General features: G+C 50.5%; 2 protein-coding genes across 3 annotated transcripts in view; both read right to left on the bottom strand.

Moving 5' to 3' along the window:
- Positions 1-2,368, bottom strand: part of CDH26 (cadherin 26) — a 39,388-nt gene extending 37,020 nt beyond the window's left edge. Inside the window, exon 1 of the mRNA XM_044385602.2 lies at positions 2,309-2,368. Within this exon, the coding sequence (XP_044241537.2) occupies positions 2,309-2,368 (60 nt within the window). The remainder of the gene's footprint in view (positions 1-2,308) is intronic.
- Positions 2,369-11,329: 8,961 nt separating this feature from the next.
- FAM217B (family with sequence similarity 217 member B) lies at positions 11,330-17,431 on the bottom strand. 2 transcript variants are annotated; one of them, XM_026503836.4, is made up of 4 exons: positions 17,347-17,431; positions 15,620-15,731; positions 15,428-15,513; positions 11,330-13,949 (listed from the first exon to the last, which is right to left on the bottom strand). In XM_026503836.4, the coding sequence occupies exons 3-4, from the start codon at positions 15,448-15,450 to the stop codon at positions 12,818-12,820; spliced, it is 1,155 nt and encodes a 384-aa protein (XP_026359621.1). In that variant the 5' UTR covers positions 15,451-15,513; positions 15,620-15,731; positions 17,347-17,431; the 3' UTR covers positions 11,330-12,817. The 2 variants fall into 2 exon arrangements, with proteins under 2 accessions (XP_026359621.1, XP_026359622.1); XM_026503837.4 differs by lacking the exon at positions 17,347-17,431 and adding an exon at positions 16,405-17,340.
- Between the last annotated feature and the right edge of the window lie 34 nt (positions 17,432-17,465).

The following is a 17,465-nucleotide window of genomic DNA, read 5'->3' on the forward strand; positions in this document are numbered from 1 at the left end:
TTTGCCACGGCAGCCCGAGGTGTGTACGCTGCCCAAGTGTGTTCTCTCTACAGAAGCTCCGGTGGTCTTTAGAAGTGCAGACCTCATCATCTCACCGGGTGCCCAGGGCACTCGGGACAGAGTCCAGCCTGCTCTGTCCCTGCCAAGTGCCCAGCTCCCCCTGCCACACCATCCCTCACCTTGTGCAATCCACTGACTGTTGTTCTTAAATGGGGGCTTAGCAAATTAATCAGGCAGTGCATCAGTGCTGACAGTTTTTTAAAGGTAAGTCGGTTTAGAATTTCCCAGGTTAAAAAATAGCAAAGACAACATAACAGACTTTGCTCACTGTCCAATTTTGTTCTTAAACCCTCCCTCCTCTCTGATCTTGGAAGCTGGCCACGGCCCAGAGAGGAGGACTCATGAATCCTCAGGACCAGAAATTACCCAATGAGAAGGGCAGGACTCCCCTTCCGCGGCTTATCATTGACTCTGGATCCAACCTGCAGGGGAGCCACAACTTTGTCACTTGCTTTATGTTGCCTGACGACAAGAGTGTGGGGTTTCAGAGGAAAGCTGCTGTAGAAAGAACAGCACTCCAGCAGAGCAGGGAGCTCAGGGGAGGGGCAGTGGACACCTGGTCCGGATGCCAGAGATGGTTGCAAGCCACCTTTGGGGCTAACAAAAGGCATGGGAAGGAATGGGTTACTTAGAGACAATTCAGCAAGGGACTGAGCACCCACTGGGCAGAAAGCTCTTGCCCTGTTAGGGTCCAGGATGCGGACTGCTAAAAACACCTGATGCCTATTGTAGCACACTCTTTTCCTCTGTCTCGATCTCCTGGAATCAGTCTAAAGCTCCTTTCACCAAACACTGAATTACCACCCAAAGTCCGCTCCCTGCTGCCTGCCCCCACGCAACGCACCCTCAGACACGAGCCAGCTTGGCTGGGCCCCGCGCTAATACAACAGAGAAGAGGAAATGCACCTCTGTTTTCAGACGAGCCCAGTTAGGGGCCAGGGCAGGAGCAAGAGAAATAGGGGAACCGGGTTTGATGGTAAGAAACAGGCTATTGACAGGACTCGACGAGGTATGGGAGAGACAATGAGCGTACTGTTTGGTTAAGGACAGTCACAACTGGAAATGGCAAAAAGGGACCGAGAAAATTCTCCATTTCCAAGCGGCTGGTGCCGAACAAGGCGCTCACGTCAGAGACAGAGCTCCACTGGACTGTGTGCATCACACCCGGGCTGCCCTCCCCCAGCTTGTTTGCTGCTCCGTCCCCGGCGTCCAGAGCAAGTATCCAATAAACGGGAGCGGCGTGGGCGCCAGATGCATATCGCCAACCATCTTGCCGTGGCTAGAACACCAGAAGGCCACCGACATATGGGCATACCGGCCAAGCCCACCTCTTCCTTCACCAGGACAGGGAAGAGCAAATATGAGCTCCATTTCCAAGTAAAGAAAATGAGGCTCAACAAATCAAGTTAAAGCCATAAGGCTCAGGCCACCCCACAGATCAGCTCTGTCTGAACCTGTGGGGGAGGCGTCCAGGCCCCCGGAGTTCGACAGCTCCGGAGAAGAGTCCAGGACGAGGTGAGGTGAGGACCAAGGTCAGTGGACCAGCGGGGCTGGGATGCTAAGCAGCCCAGTGCAGACCGACAGCTGGCCCTGGGCCATCCACTTCCAGAGAACTCGACACAGTAGCCTCGAGATTGCCCCTCCCGTCCACGGAAAGCCATGGACCTGGCAGCATGTCAAGTGCACACAACAGTAAGGCCCATGGTACGCACAAGGGCAGCAAGCATGTCTGACCTTGACTCCAGCGTCTGTCCGTCCATCTGAGCTGTGGCCAGGGGTGGGGGCAGGGGAATTACGTCCTCCCCACCCCCACTCAGGTTGCTCAGATCATCTGTCAGATACACAGCTGAGATTGTCTCAGTCTTACATCAGGTGTGAACAGAAGTACCCTTAGAAAGTTTGGGTCAACACAAATCTAAGTAAAAATGGTGTGTACTGTATAAACCAGTTTAAGATGAGTCCCCTTAGCCCATCTGCAGCCTGGCCCGAAACAGGTTGGGACTCTAAACCCCTCCTTTGTATCTGTTCGGGAGCCCTGCTGCCAATGCCCCACTACAGGTATGCAGATCCCGGGCTCTCCCCCCACCCCCGACACCTGCCCTCCTCGCAGGGCATGGCCAGAGTACTCTCCTTGGTCCCTCCCCGGTCCCTCCCCCCAGCAGGGGCAAAGCCAACCGGAGCTGTGCCCTCAGTCCCGGCGCGGGCTCTTGGACCCCAGCCCAGGTTCCGGGCCCCTGCCCCAGCTCACCGGGAGCAGCAGCAGCAGTGCTAGAAGCAGGGCCAGCGAGGTGTGGCCCCTGGAGCCCATATCCACGTGGGGATGCATGCAGGTGACCACAAGTCCCCCCAGACGGCCGGTGTCCCCCACAGCCAGGCTTCTAATCACCGATGACTTTCTTGCCAGCCCAGGTCTCCTGTTGCTCTGGGGGCACTCCAGTCCCTGGCACCCTGGTCTCCTCTCTCCCGTCCTCTGTCCGCAGCCGCACTTATATTTATCAGAGTGGACTGGGCTGAGCCTTAAGCTTTAACCTCACAGTGACAACCGAGTTCCCAGGAAGGGAGTGGAGGGGAATGAAACATGCCCTACCTCACGTGCATGGACATGGTCTGGAACCCGACCCCGGGGAATTACCCCAGCCTGGGGAATGTGACACCAGCATCTGTTCTCGGTTTGTTTGTCTTTCGTTCCAAGTCAAAGGCCCCACGATCTCTATCTGAAGCAGGATATTTTAATGACTCTTTCCTATAACCCCTATGCTTTGAAAAGAGAGCAGTGGAAAAGGACTCCAAGAAAGAAGGACTCGATTAAGGAGAGAAACCCAAACGCTCTCACTTTCCAAAGCACCAGCGATCTTTATCCCAACTGTGTCTCAGGGCTCTGAGATTTCTATCCAAATCCCTACTAAGCTTCGCGGACTCTGCCCTTGTGGCTTTGGGATTGAAGGAGGATGGAGAGATGGAGAGAGATGCCCTACGGCCGGCGGGCGGGAGGGGGGGGGCTCCGTGCCAAACTGAGGTCTTTGCCCTAGAATACCAGAAAAGAGGGAAAGCATGGATTCTACGCAATCAACGCTTAAGGCTGCGATGATTGAGTTTAAGGTGAAACTGGAGATCCATTAACGGGATCACCTGAACATCGTAGCTTGTTACACATCACCTTGTTTAAGATACAAACAGTTCTTGAGCAGGCGGGGAAGGTAGCCTTCCTGCGCATTCGTGGCTCTGTGAGATGCTGCTGAACCTTGTCATCTGAGCAGTTTGTTACCTTAATCTGAATCAGTAGCGTATTATAGGGAAGAGTAATAAATGCAATTTTAAGGTCTCTATTTCGCGTGCTTAGATAGAAACGGAATAATAATTATCCAATTTACAACTTCGTGCTTATTTTCAAAGTGGGTATATTTATTCCCTGGCAGTCTACTGAAAATTTGGTCAAGTTAGAATAGTTACTTCAGAATTTATAGGTCAGATGAGTTAAACCATGTTGAATGCTGGCGGGAGAAAAAGAAGATGCCGGCTGGGCAGCCCTTCCGAGGAGTCGTGCCGCGGGAGATGGCCTAGAGCAAGGAGGGCAGTGCGCCGGCCTCCAGAGATCTGGAGAGGGGCTGGGGAGGGCGAGGGAACGGCTCTGCTTTTACATTTCTTTCAGTTGAAGGAACTCAGTCTTTCCATATATGAGAAACGGCCAAATTTTCAACATCCTCAAACACTGAAATGCAACCGAGCAAGATGTCGGCTTCCCCCAAGGCCACCCTTCTCTCACTGGGGCCGAGGGGTGCACGGCCCGTCTCGGGAGGGTGAACTGGAAGGTGTCGCTCCCTTTTGGTCCTGAGCATCTGTGACGGCAGTCTAGCGTTCCTGCGTCCTAGGACGTGCACTAATGCCTCGCAGCCACAAGGTGGCAGCTCCCAGATGCGCGTAACCGGAGAGATGGACTGTTGCAGGTGGTGGGAAAGGGAGGAATGAGCATAAAATCACCGGCCTCAACAGCCTCACCTTGGGTGTTCAGGGGTGCCCGACCGGCCTCCAGCTCTCAGGATTCTCCACCACGACAAGCACGCCAGGAATGCCGCTGAGGTTTAATTTTGTCTCAAATCATCCATGACAGGCAAGGTTCCTGCCAACGCCAGGGACTCGCTGAGTGTCGTTTTCTCGGGGTCCTTAGTGAAGGCAGCTTGAACTCGTTGCTTCTCCATATCTTCAGGGAGAAGCATGTGGCATGGAAGGTTTCTACTGGCCCAGGAATTGGTGAGGAGGACCTTAACTGGAAACGAGGAAGCATTACCTTCATGACATTCTAAGAAGAGATCACAACAATTAAGACCAGATGCTTCAGGACCCCCAAACCATGGCAGAACTGGTTCCATCACCCCCGCTCCAAGCCCGCCCTCTGTCACTGCGGCCATAGTCGTGAGGAGTCCCGCGCCGGGGGTCGGCTTTCTGGAGGCGTCTGTAGCTAGAGCTGCCCTGCCCCACACTGAGGGGGGATGGAAAGCTTTCTTTCCATTTCAGGAAGTCAGTGGGTTGGATTTCCCTAGGGAATGGAGTCACTGGTAATAGGTGGGGGTGACTGCAAGGCTGGGGGCCTGGCCTCATCCTGGCTCCACTTGGACAGGGGTCTGGCTGACTGGGCCCATGCGCAGGTGAGGAGACGGGCGCTGTGGGGAACAGCAGGGCCTAGAGAGGGCACAGGGAAAGTGCCCAACGCTGCCTCCATCTGGCATGCAGGCAGACAGGCCTTCCAAGTAAAAGTCAAAGAAGGGGCGTGGTGGGGCGTGAGCCTTCTTCCTGCCTCCTGAGAGGGCTGCTGCTCGGGGAGGTGGAGGCAGGCCCAGTGTGACATCTGGACGCCCTCTGCACGAGGCAAACCAGCATTGGTGAAAATGTGGAAGGTGGTCTGTGAGACGGGAGACACCGTGCTCCTCCCTCCCTCTCGTCTGTCTGTGTGGGAGGAAGCAGAGCGCAGGGGCGGCAGGAGTGGAGATGGCCTCCTCTCTCTGCTGGGGTGGGAGGTGAGAGAAGAGCAGGCCAAGCCCCCTACTGCTCACCCAGGAGCCAGGAGGCCAACCCTGGGAGGGCTAGGAAGAGAGAGGACTGACACTAAACCAGACCGGTTTCAGTAGCCGACGGGCCTGGGGAAAAGTGCCCATGATGGAACGAAGGGATTCAAACAGCCGCTTAAAAACTCAGATGCAGAAAAAAATCAAATGGTTCCTGGTCAGACACCCCTCCCCCCACCGCTGGTTAGACCTGTGCATGTATGCCCCCTGCATATAAAATGTATCTTCCCATCAAAGGATTCTGAATTCAAGGTCCTGTTTCTTCAAAGTCACAAGAAAAGTTCAATTTCTCAGAATAGTCCGGAGTAGAGTTAAGGAACAAAACAAAACATCAACAACAGAAACGCCAGAGCAGGGCTGGGCCCCAGGCATGGGAACTGGTTCCGCAGCCCAGCCCTGCCTAATCCAGGAACCTGTGCTCTGGAAACACGGCCGCACGTGGGCCGCACGTGCGCTGGAGAGCGAGCAAAGGCAGGTGGAGACGGGAGGGAGCCAGGTGCCCGGAGCAGGAGGCGGGCGGGTGAGCGGACAAGGCAGAGAACGAGCCGTGAGGGGTGGCGTCTATGCAGTGAGCCTGTGGGCGTTCACTCTACAAGTCTTTCAACTTCTCTGGGTGTTTGAAAATATTTAAAACATGATGTTGGCGGGAAAAAGACCAGAAAAGTGAATTTGACTCCAGCACTGGAGAACCCAAGTTATTATGAAGGGTACCCCGACCCTAATGTCTCACAGTGTGCACCTAGCGCACGTACCCCGATACCTGACATGAGTAAGGGCTGAAGGGTAGACCGCCCGCGAGAGTAAAACCACCCCTCCCTTGTCTTTCCTGACCTGCTGGGAGGGACCGAGACGTGTTTGTCTGCCCCATGTTGCTGCCGTGGGGATCACATGAGCCGAGGAGGTGTGGTCCTTCTGTTTGAGTAGTCAGCCACCAAGGGCTGCCCAGAACATTCCGTGGAGAAATTTTAGTCTCTTGCCCCTGTGAGTTCAACTAGTAGTTGTGATGAGCAAATGGGGGGAGAACATTGCCAAGTATAACAGATTGGAGTGTTTCTCGCTTTTTGCAAGTATATTTTAAACTAATTATATTGATAGTGGAAGCACCAAGCTCTTTTTTCGGTTATTTGTGTATGTGAATGTTTTTACGCTTTTTCAGGGAAGAAGGGAGATAAGGAGAGGAAGAGAGACATTTGAGGCTATTCAGTGTATCCTCCTCTCACGTCAAAACTGTCCTGAGCAGGAAAAATACGTACTTCTCTTACTTAGAACATCTTCAGCCGAGCCTGGTCGGTCATTCTTCTCATTATTGTACAAGACCTACAACTAAAAAGCATTTCAGTCCAGAAGTTAGAAAAGTGAGCAGCACAGGATCGAAGTGCAGCCTTTTCCCCTCTGCTTGATGTACGAGGGTGGGTGTCTGGTGAGACGGGGGTTTGGAGGAAAAGCTCGGTGGCGGGCAGTGGCGACTCTTCTCGACCTGGCCCAGTGTGACGTGATGAAGGGAGCAAAGGGCCAGCGGAGGGCCGAGCGAGAGTCTCCCTCCCGAGCTCGGCAGCAGCAGCGTCTCCTGTAGGAGCGGTGGGCTCAAGGTAGATGTGTTCTAAGAACGCTCAGCTCCCGGGCACTCACCTGCCCCACAGATTAGCAGAGGCCATCCATCAGGCCGCTGAGTGACCGACCCTTGAGCCAAGAGATAGCCGAGTGCCTTTAAGCCCTGGAGAAGGTCGACACCGGTGAGCGGAAGACCCCACTAGTGTGGCCACCTCGGGGAGGAGTCCAGCTCGGATATGCGGTGAGAGCAGCCGTTTCAGACTTGCAGACTTTTAAGTGCCACGAACAGGGCAGGTTTCTCAAAGGTGAACTGCCAAGGATCTTGGTCAGATGCAGACTTTTATTCTATGGGGGAGGTAACATTTGACCTTTACCCTCATAGGAGAGGGAACACAATTTTACTTCTACCCTTTAGATTCTTGACTGAGACCTCCCGTAAGAAAAGACAGATTCGCAGGGGAAAAACAAACAGAAGTTTAATAACATGTATGCCTCCTGTACACGTGGGAGACACCCCAGGAAAACTGAGGAACTCCCTGAAATAGCTCACGCTGCCTCCTTAAATGTCACCTCCAGCTAAAGACAAAAGGTGTTCATTTGTTTTGTTTCTTAAATTCCACACAGGGGAAGGGAAGGAAAAATAAAATAAGATGAAAATTGAGAGGGTAGCAAACCATAAGAGGCGCTGAGCTCTAGGGAACAAACTGAGGATTGCTGGAGGGGAGGTGGGTGGGGGATGGGGTAACTGGAGGATGGGCATGAAGGAGGGTGCGTGGTGGAATGAGCACTGAGTGTTATATGCAACTGATGAATCACTGAATTCTGCCCCCTAAGGTTACCAGGAAAAGCACAATAAATGGGTATGGCTGTTTCGCAGATTTAAGTCCATGCCTTCATGAGATAAGAGCTGATAAGCATTTCTAGGGTCCTCTTCCTCTTCCTGGTACAGAGAGGGAGACACACCCCAACACCTGGGGATCTCTCCCTGGAGCCTCTTACACTCAGCTTTCAGAGCTTTTCCCGTGGCTGTGCTGTCCCTTAAAAATATTTTGGGGTTTGCGAACTCTGCTCCTCTGCTCCCTCTTCAGGTCCTTTTTGGCTGGTACTGAGAATTAAGTCGACGTAAGACAGATCGACAGGAGAAAAAAGCAGACCGATTACGGAATCCCAGTTCTGCCCAGAGAAACGGTGGGAGTCACTGGTTTTGCTATTAGGTTGAACAAGGAGAAGCAGTTGTAGAAACCATTGTCGGCTATGTGGGGAGACTAAGGAAGACAAGAGCCATTTTAACAAAAGCTACACACAATTTTTCTTGGTCTCTGCTTCTCATCCCCGACGGTAGGAACGTTTCTTTCTTTCTGGCACCAGGAGGACGTCTCTCGCACAGGAATTTCATCTCCTGCTTTGAAGAAAAAGAAGAAAGGTAAGAGTGTTTTTCTTCGACTTGCTGTTTTTCAAGTGCCTTTGACTCAAGGTGGGCAGTGTGCCCGGGGGGGGGGGGGGCGTATTTCGGGCAGCGGGCTCGGAACTCCTTCACCTGCAGCACGCTCGAGGCGGGGCTCGCCAGAGGAGCGGGGCCCCGGAACCGTGCTGGCTGACGGGGATTGCAAGTGAGACGACGTTGGTGTTCTCTAAAATATCATTCGAGCTGGGACAGTTCCATTCGTGACTACCCCATTTCAAAACTTCCACATATACTTCCCAGTGTTTTCACAGTTAATTCCTTCAACAGCAAATTGCTAAGGACAGGGATATTTGAATCCTATTGTTTAAAGCAGGGTCTCTAGTAGGAAGATTTTTACGAATTAATGATCTATGTGCCTTCATTGAGCATTATTCTGTGCTTGCTATGGTTGTTTTATGATGTTAATCAAACAAGGAGACCATTAGACTGAGGTGGTTTTAGGTTAGGTCGAGAGGTTTCTTTGCCACCTCATGGATGATAAAACAGCAACATCCAAAAATCATCTACCATTTTATGTACAAATTTATGATTTAAAACCTCCAACATGGTTAATTTTCCAACTGCCAGAAAATTATTTTTAACCCCCCCCCCCAATAAGAACCACAGGCCCATATGGGTGACTTTGCCCCACCGGCCACAGAACCCGGCCTTACTCAGAGTCTGGGCTCTCCCAGAGCGGGATCTTCAACCAGGCAGTCAGGAGTCACCTGATCAGCTCTAGGGAGGCCATTCGCCTGATAAGACCCCAGCTACCCCCGAAAGGAAAGTGAGTTTGCAATAACCCAGCCACTTTCTTTTCTGGTACAACTTCCTCGTGCCTGCTTCGTTCTGCCTATAGAAGTCCTTCCTGTTGCACACTCCTTGGAGCTCCTTTCCACCTGCTGGATGGAATGCTGCCCGACTCACGCATCACTAAATAAAGCCAATAAGGTCTATAAAATTTTCTCACTGGAATTTTGCTTTTTAATGTCCCAGAATTATTTTTTAAATTTCCACTATTTGGCTGACTCAAAAGAATGCACCTCCTTGTCAGAAAGGAGTTTAGAAAAAGGAGCAAAGGGCCTCTGAGAATGTCTGCAGCTGCAGGCGCTCCTGGGGAAAGCAGACGCCCAGCCCAGGAGGGGCACGTTCGTGCATGAGCTCCCATCACATCACTTTACTGTTACGGAATTTCCGTCCTGGCTCCCTGTTTGACACCTTCTGGGGGGAATAAGAGGAACAGGGACTCAAGAAAACACCAGTGCCAGTGATGGGTAGTAAGGAGGGCACGTATTGCATGGAGCACTGGGTGTTATACGCAAATAATGAATCATGGAACACTACATCAAAAACTAAGGATGTACTGTATGGTGACTAACATAATAAAAAATTAAAGAAAAAACCACACCAGTGGTGCTTCTCAGGGGCACCTAGTCACGCTGGCAGGTACGTTGCTGAGTATTAAGAAAGGACACGGCGCAGAGTCTCCTGCCTCGTGGTTCTGTGAGATGACTGGGCAGAAATAAGACAAACTCAGGAAGAGAACTGCACGAAAAGCAAAACAAAACCGTACCCGAAAAACCCAGACGTTTCCTACTGTTTAATTGAACTCAAGGGAGGAAAAACCCAGCTTCACAAAAACTTAGACGTGTTTCATTTTATTAGGTACAAAACCAAGCATACAATAATTATAAGAGAAATAACAAACATGCTCGATGGGGTCAGGCCGTTTGAAATGGGCCTCTGTACACAGACATGAATAAATCATAAATACTGCCTCTCTGTGACCTTGAAACACAGTACCACCTAGAGTTTTCTATTTTTAACTACTTGACTAAGTGAAATAGTAAGAGAAAACAGACAGTATTTGAATCATGAAAGGTAGAGACTGTTCTGTCTTTCTGGAAACTAGCCTACTGGCTTGGGAACCAGGACAAGCCTTCCTCCTTTCAGCCCGTTGCTGCTGTGAGACCAAAGACACCCCCGTCTGTGTCGACACCAGCACCCGCCCTGCCCTGCCAGTCAGTCACGATCCTTCAGCCGGCGTGGTCCTTACAGAGTTGAGAAATAGTCTCAGCCTAAGGAACCTTGGCTAACGCAGACAGGTTTTTGCAGTCTGTTCTTGGATGTTTTTACAACTTTTTCTGTTAACTGATTCTAAACCTGCAGGTGTTCTTAACTTTCCCTACACTTTTATTTTAAACCTTGGATTATTTAAGTTGGTTTAAACACAACATGTAGTTCAACAACTCCCAGAGATGAGAGGCACTTCTCTGAAGACAGTGACATGTCCCCAGACCGGCAGGACACTGGGTGGCTCGGACGTGGCAGGACTCCTCTCGGGCGCCGTCTGCGAGACACGGCGGGGTTCTTGTCTGCAGCATTTAGAACATGAGGCTGTGTCGGGGTGGCTAACGGAGATCGCGGGGATGAAATTGTGCTTATGTTCTCTAGTGAGCCCCTGCTGGTCCTCAGGAGCTCTGATCCGATCGCAAGAATCCTGGTTAAAATAAACCGTCAACCTGAGGCAAAAACGTGAATAGGCAAAGTCTATTTTTTCAGGCTTTTAAAACTGTTGTAACATGTGACATTATAACTGTTCCCCAAATTAGGCAACTGACTTCAATTCAGAGAGCAAGGAACAAATGTGACATCCGAGGCACCGCCTCTCACTTTCTTAATCAGGATGGTCTTCGGCTCAGACATCCACAAGGCAAAGCGAACACGGGCCCTCCACCCTGCAGGACCTCCGAGAGGACCCACGCACAGCATTCCTGGAGAAGGCAGCAGCTCGGCGGAAACCCCTTAGTATTAATAACGGGGGTGTGTACATGATGTGCTTACAGAGATTTATGGGCCCTGAAATGTCCTAAAGAGCTGCGTAAACATCGTAGCCACGAGAGCATCATGAATGAGGGGCAGCGCCGGCTGGTATAAAGGACTCGAGCATCTGCGCTCACGAGGAGCAGTGCAGGCGAAGGACACGGGACGCCACGTGGCGAGCACAGACGGGGAAGTCGGAGCAGCGCTAGGGTTTCAAACCGCAGCGCGTAAACTGAGTAGAGGACTTACAGTATAACTGAGAACTAGGGAAGCGAGGCACACCAGATGTGCGTCTTCGTCCATATAAAAAGGTACAAGATCTTAGTGTAAGAGCGTGCTCTCTCCAGTAAGGTGGTGTGAAAGGTAAAGAATATAAGACAGAATCTGTGAAAATCTAGAAATAAAGTCTTGGGAGAAAAGAAAACAGCCATAAAAATCTGTATATGTTGTTCCATATTAATAAAGTCAGATTTTAAAATGGGACCTTAACATTTAACTGTGTGCATTATTTCATTTACAAATGTCCTCATCCTATTAACTGAAGGGCCTTGGATGACATTGGCTGCTCTGTGAAGTCTGCAAGCTAGAACACATTTTCACATGAAAAGTGCCAAGTTCTTACTTTGCCCTAAAAGTGAGAAAATAGAAACATGTATGTATGAAAACAAATAATCATTTAAAGAGATAAAATTGGCTACAGTTATTAAAACATACTGTATATCCAGTGGTCAACCAAAGGTTTTAAAGATATTTACAGTATCAGCAGAAACCTCCTAGCGAGACTAGAGGCACACGTAGACCTCGCTTAGTGGTGGTTAAATAAGAAGCATCTAGAACATACGGGGAGCCATGACCCGGTGAGGATAAGAAGACACTCCCCCCTCCATCTGGAAACGTGTCCTCACCCCTCTGCCCTGAAGGAAGGTGATAAAATCCTGCTCTTGCCAAGTAAAACAGATTAAGTCGGCTCCAGACCGCAGGACCCAGGTCCCAAATCAGTATGTGACGACAGTGACAGCCACAGTGCTCTCGTGTGTATCTGTGGTGGCAGGCCTTCCGTGCACAAACTCGAAGTGGTGGCTTTGCTGCGTGTGCACCTTTTCCAGAAGCCATACGTATGTCAGAAACTCTCAGGTGCCGAACGTTCCACTCTTGGCTCCCACCAAGCAGGAACAGTCCCGCTGAGACCCACTGACTCGCACCTGGATCAAGTCCGGGCGCTGCTTTAACCTCAGGGTGGAGAACACCAAGGTGGACTTCACCACCACCTCTGAGTTTAAAATGCCTTCAAAAAAAAAAGAAGAAGAAGAAGAAAAAGAAAGAAAGAAAGAAACAACTATGACAGTATTAGATTCCATTGTCTGGAAAGAGCAAGCAGCTCAGTGTTCCACGACTTTGCTCCCAGGAGCGGCTCCCAAGCTGAGGAACAGCTGGAGCCTCTCCTGGGCCTGAAGTAGACAGAATTTCTGTTTGGACAGTTGAGGAGGACACCACGAACCCTGTTTCAAATGTTTGGGATTCTACACAGTTGCAAACTGTGTGCACTACTTTCTACCCGTAGGCGCGCGGGGTGTGGGGAGCTGAGCGGGCCGCCGGACGCTCCGGCGCTCAGCTCAGACCTCTCCCTGTCCTTTTATGTTGTTATATGGCGCAGACCTGGGTTGTTACCTAAAGGGCTCTCATTTGCTTAAGATTGTCAACACAAAGAAAGGCTCACTGAAAGCCACCTTTCTTTGGAAATAAGCCCAGTGTGGCTGGGGTGAGGCGGGGCTGCACCCGCAGACCACCGACGACTCACATGCGGGTCATCAGAAATTCACAGTATGGTAACTTTCCGAAGAGCTCGGACATTTAGCTATCTGCAGGGCTTTGCAATGCATCATTTCGGTTCTTTTTTGAATTTATACGTGCTTTGCTTTATTCCATTGGTTTTGGGTTTCTTCTCACTGGATATGGTGGCGTGGGCACCGCTGCTCGCACCACCCTTCTTCTTCAGACCCGCGAGTGCCTGCGTTCTGGGGGGCCCACCGGGGTCCACGGGGTCCCAAGAGGTAGCCCCCTGCATGGGAGCTCCGGGGCCACTGCTGTCACTGCAGGGCGGGTTCCAGCGCTGGGGTCTGGGGCTCTTACTGGCTTTCTTTCTCTGTTCCTCAGTCCTCACTTCGAGGGCTGGCTTCTGAGAACTCGGCCTGCTGCCCCGCGGTGCATGGAGGGCTTTGGGGGGAGTGTCAAACGCGTAATAGGATGGCCGGGCTTCTTCCCTGAGCAGCTCCTTCCTCCGGGAAGCACCGAGCTTGCAAGCCCCCTCCTGGGGAGGCCTGGCCGGAGCGCTGGCCATGAGCTTGCTTCTGCCGGGGCTTTTCAGAGCCCCCGACGTGGACGTGCCAGGAGCGGTGGGAGGCCTGGCTTTGGCGCCTTTCCCCTTCTCGCCCTGGACAGTCTGCATCTGCAGCCACTCCAGCTGGACCAGCCTGTCGATGTACCTGGCGAGCAGCCCTGCGGCACCGCTACGAGCTGCGGGCCTGGGCTGGGCGCCCGGTGGCACCGCCAGGTCACGGAGGTCCCAGGAGCTGAACGGGGCGGGCAGGAAGTCCGCATAGTGGTAGGCGGGCTGCGCGGCGCCCCGCGGGTCCGCGTCTGGGTCCGGGCCCGGGTCCGCGGCGTCGATCTCCTCCGCGCGCAGGTGCAGCTCCGGGGGCGCGCGCGCAGACTGCGGCACGGGCACGCGCTCCGAGTCCGACAGGTCACTGGCGCTGTCCTCCTCTTCGCCGGCACCCTCCTTCAGGATTTTCATGCACTGCAGGTCCAGAAACAGCTCGTTTCCCGAGGCCCCCCGCCGCCGGGGGCCCAGTGGGCTCCATTCGGGTTTTCCTTCTGGGGAACGGCTTTCCTGGACTCTGTCCGCAGGAGGCTGGGAGGACACGTGGGGCACTTGGGATTGACTCTGCCTTTTTCCTGAAGGGTTTTTTGAACGTTGTGCTTTATTCCAAGATGGACCAGCATTCATGTTGCTGTGAGAAATAAAACTGTAATTCTTAGTTCATAGGACACAGAGGTCTGGCTGTGATTAAACAAACAGACAGGCTCCTCGGGCTGCAGTCTGCGTGTCCCTGGGAGGGGCAACGGGCCACGCCGGGCTCTAGTCAAGAAACACTGCTGGACGCAGGTGCCAAAAGGAGGTGCATGGATTCTGTCTGATATCAAATAGTACCACTTAAGAAAAACACTGACATTTCTTCAAGTGCTTATAATTTTAGACCAGTCATGTATACTAAAAAAGAAAGAAAGAAAGAAAGAAAGAAAGAAAGAAAGAAAGAAAGAAAGAAAGAAAGAAAGAAGAAAGAAAGAAAGAAAGAAAGAAAGAAAGAAAGAAAGAAAGAAAGAAAGAAAGAAAACGAAAGAAAGAAGCCACCAGTTTGGAGAAAATCTGTCGTAAACTCTCAATCTGTTCTGCTATTGATGAAGTGCTTAATGACACCAGTGAGTAAAAGCCACAGCCTTCTTTTTCAAGGCTGTTTTCCATGAAAAGTAAACAAGGTGTGAAATGCAAGTTTTATACAACTTAATCACCAACTGTTGGTGATTCTGAGCCCTCTAAAATCTTAATATGAAAGAGTGTAGCACAGACAACCTGTACCTCAAATCAAAAGCTTATTAAAGTATTTTCAAATAGGAAACACACTCAGGAAAACCGTGTTTAAAAGGAGAGAGAAAAAATCATATGGTGCCTTAAAACAGAGTAAGAATGAAAACTTAGGATTACTGCTGTCTCGTGAATGGCAGAGAAATGGCAATGACGACCAGCAGAGCAACTGGTTACCCCCAGGGGGATTTACTCTGAGGCAGGATCTCCAATCAGAGTTGAAAATACTTTCTTTTCTGTGTACTTACCCGAAACATAGCATCTCACTAGGATTCATAATACTTCTCAGGAACATAGGTCAGGTAGGATAAAAGAAAATGAGTGGTCAACATGCTTTCTGGAAACCTCAGAGGGTCACTGGTCCACGGGTTTCTACCACAGTAAGCAATCGTTTGGAAATATGTGCTTCCTTAATAAATATGGAAGATGTTGAATCATGGCCAACAGCTAACATGTGCTCAGTATATGTTGAAGAAATGGATAAAGGAATTGTCATTTGGAACTCATGACCAATCCTCTTATAATTTCTGTTGACTCTGTCAGTGCACATCAATAAAAGTGATTATCGGCATCCTTTTTTATAAAAAAAAGAAACAAACATACAAGGGTGATTAAGGGCCTTACCCAAAATGATAGACTCTGCTAACAGCGGCAGAATTTTGACCTCTGGAATTTTTACTAACTTGTAATGTTTAAAACCACTTTGCCCACTCATTTCTGCTGGATAAAAAATATAAATACATATTTCTTATCCACAGACATTATTTTTTTTCCAGCCACACATAATCAGCCTGGAGAACTGATATAATGTGCCTTCTGCAAGATAAAGCAATTAAAATCACTTACCTGCTTTTCTGGTGAGATTTCATCACCCTATTCCCTTTCTTGAAAAAATCAGATGGCTGGTCATCTTCTAGGGTTTGAAGGACTGTCTAAAACACAGACATGGAGTAGTAAATACCATGACAACAACAACAGCACACAAAACCAACAAAACAGAACAAATCTAGTAAGATTTTCCCTCAAAATTTACATCACCTTTTCTGTTGTGCTTGAAATATTCTTGCTCAGTGTGTAGGCAGATGATGACAGCTGGGGAAGTGACTTCTTTATTCCTCTGATATTTGGAAAGGACTCCTCACCACCGGAACTGGAAGCAACAGAACACTGTGGGTAAGTATGAATTGCAAATGGTCCTGCCACGGGTACTGGACTGGCTTTCACTGGTTTGTTTTGAAATATTTGCATAGTATTGAAATGTTGGGGGGGGGCGGGTACTGCCTTCTGTTTACAGTTTCATCTTTTTTGCTTGTTTGTTTTTCACGGTGGATATTAGATACAAAATCACATCTGCTATAAATGTTGCCAATGGAATCCTCCTCTCTCTCCTTCACACACACACACACACACACACACACACACAGAGTCTCCTCAGAAATAACACCTTCAGGAAATGTGTGGGGCTAATTAATAATTAAGGTCAGGTATTACTCCAATCTCCCATGTCCACTCACTCATTTATTCATTCATTCATTCAACAAGTAATTACAGGAGAGCCTTGAAAATGTCCAGGATTATGCACATATCCCCGCTCTCATGGAAGGAGCACTCTATGAGGAATTTCCCCTTTAATTCTCCTGCCTTCACGATCACATCAATCCATTAAAAGATCGTCAGTATGGTAATAGAGATCATATAATGTTATCTCTCTGAAATTCTGTTGACTCATTTCAAGAATGCTGCTTTCCCTGATTTTGAGTGGGTGGGCTATTAAAAGGGCCCTGATCTGAAAGTGAATACTTTCTTCCATAATATCCCCTTACCTCTGTAAAATAAACAAGAGGTAGAAGACTTTTTTCTTCCTGAAACTCTGCTGTATTACTTTTCATAAGCGCGTATGCCTTTTCAGCCAGGGTACACAGGCTCTCACAATTAATGACTTATACAACCATCAGTAGGCTTGATTCATTTTAGATGTCGAGAAGGTTCTTTACTTTGCCAGCCCTCCTTCAAGAGTTTGGTTTTCCTTCTGCTCTGTCCCTCTGGACGGTAAAAAGGAACCCTCTGTGATGCCTGGCCCCACACTGCTGTCTGGAAAGCGTGCTTCTGCCTTTCCCACTTCATTTCACCAGGCATGCTTTACACCTTGAGCCGCAGCGTTTTCTCGGCAAGTTACAGAGTGAAATAGGAAAAGAAGCTTGTAGAGTCCTTAAATGCAGAAAGCAAGTTCGCGGTTTCCCTGATGGTTCAGGCTTGCAGCGGAGCAACGCTAAAGGTCTGAGATTCTGGCTACAAAAATGCTTCCCAAGCGCCAGCGGCCGATTAAGGGCAGCGGCATAACTCATCACAGGGCATTAACTCTCTTTCCCACATCTTCCTCTCCAGCGAGACGCCCGGAGACCGACAGTGGCAGCACCGCCCCCTCCCCACCCTCCAGGGAACTGGCTGGCTGTCCGGGTGGCAAAGCATTGTGGGTGATGTGTGGTCAGGAAGCCAGCCCTCTACGCAGCGAGGCTCCCTCGGTCTGGCCCGGGCTCCAGGTTGTAGTGCAGACATCCCAAGAGCTGGTCAACCTACAGGCTTCAAATTAGCCAGGGGACCAGCTTCTAGAAAGGCCAATTTTTGCGCATATCCCCCCTCCACCCAGTAACCCAGAAGTCCAAGGGCCCGAAGCATGCATTTTCCTTGTCCTCCATGTGTGCAGACACAGATCTACGATCGATAGGCGCAGGGACCGGGCAGATGCAGACAGAAATTGATCAGACCTGTTGGGCGATCGCCGAGGACACGTGACGAGGCCGCCAGCCAGCCTTCCCCGCGCGGGGCGGGGAGGCCGGACTGCGGCGCGCTGCGGCAGGGTAGGGGAGGCGGCGGCGCGCGGCGC

Source organism: Ursus arctos, unplaced genomic scaffold (genome assembly GCF_023065955.2).
Source record: "Ursus arctos isolate Adak ecotype North America unplaced genomic scaffold, UrsArc2.0 scaffold_16, whole genome shotgun sequence".
NCBI lineage: Eukaryota > Metazoa > Chordata > Mammalia > Carnivora > Ursidae > Ursus > Ursus arctos.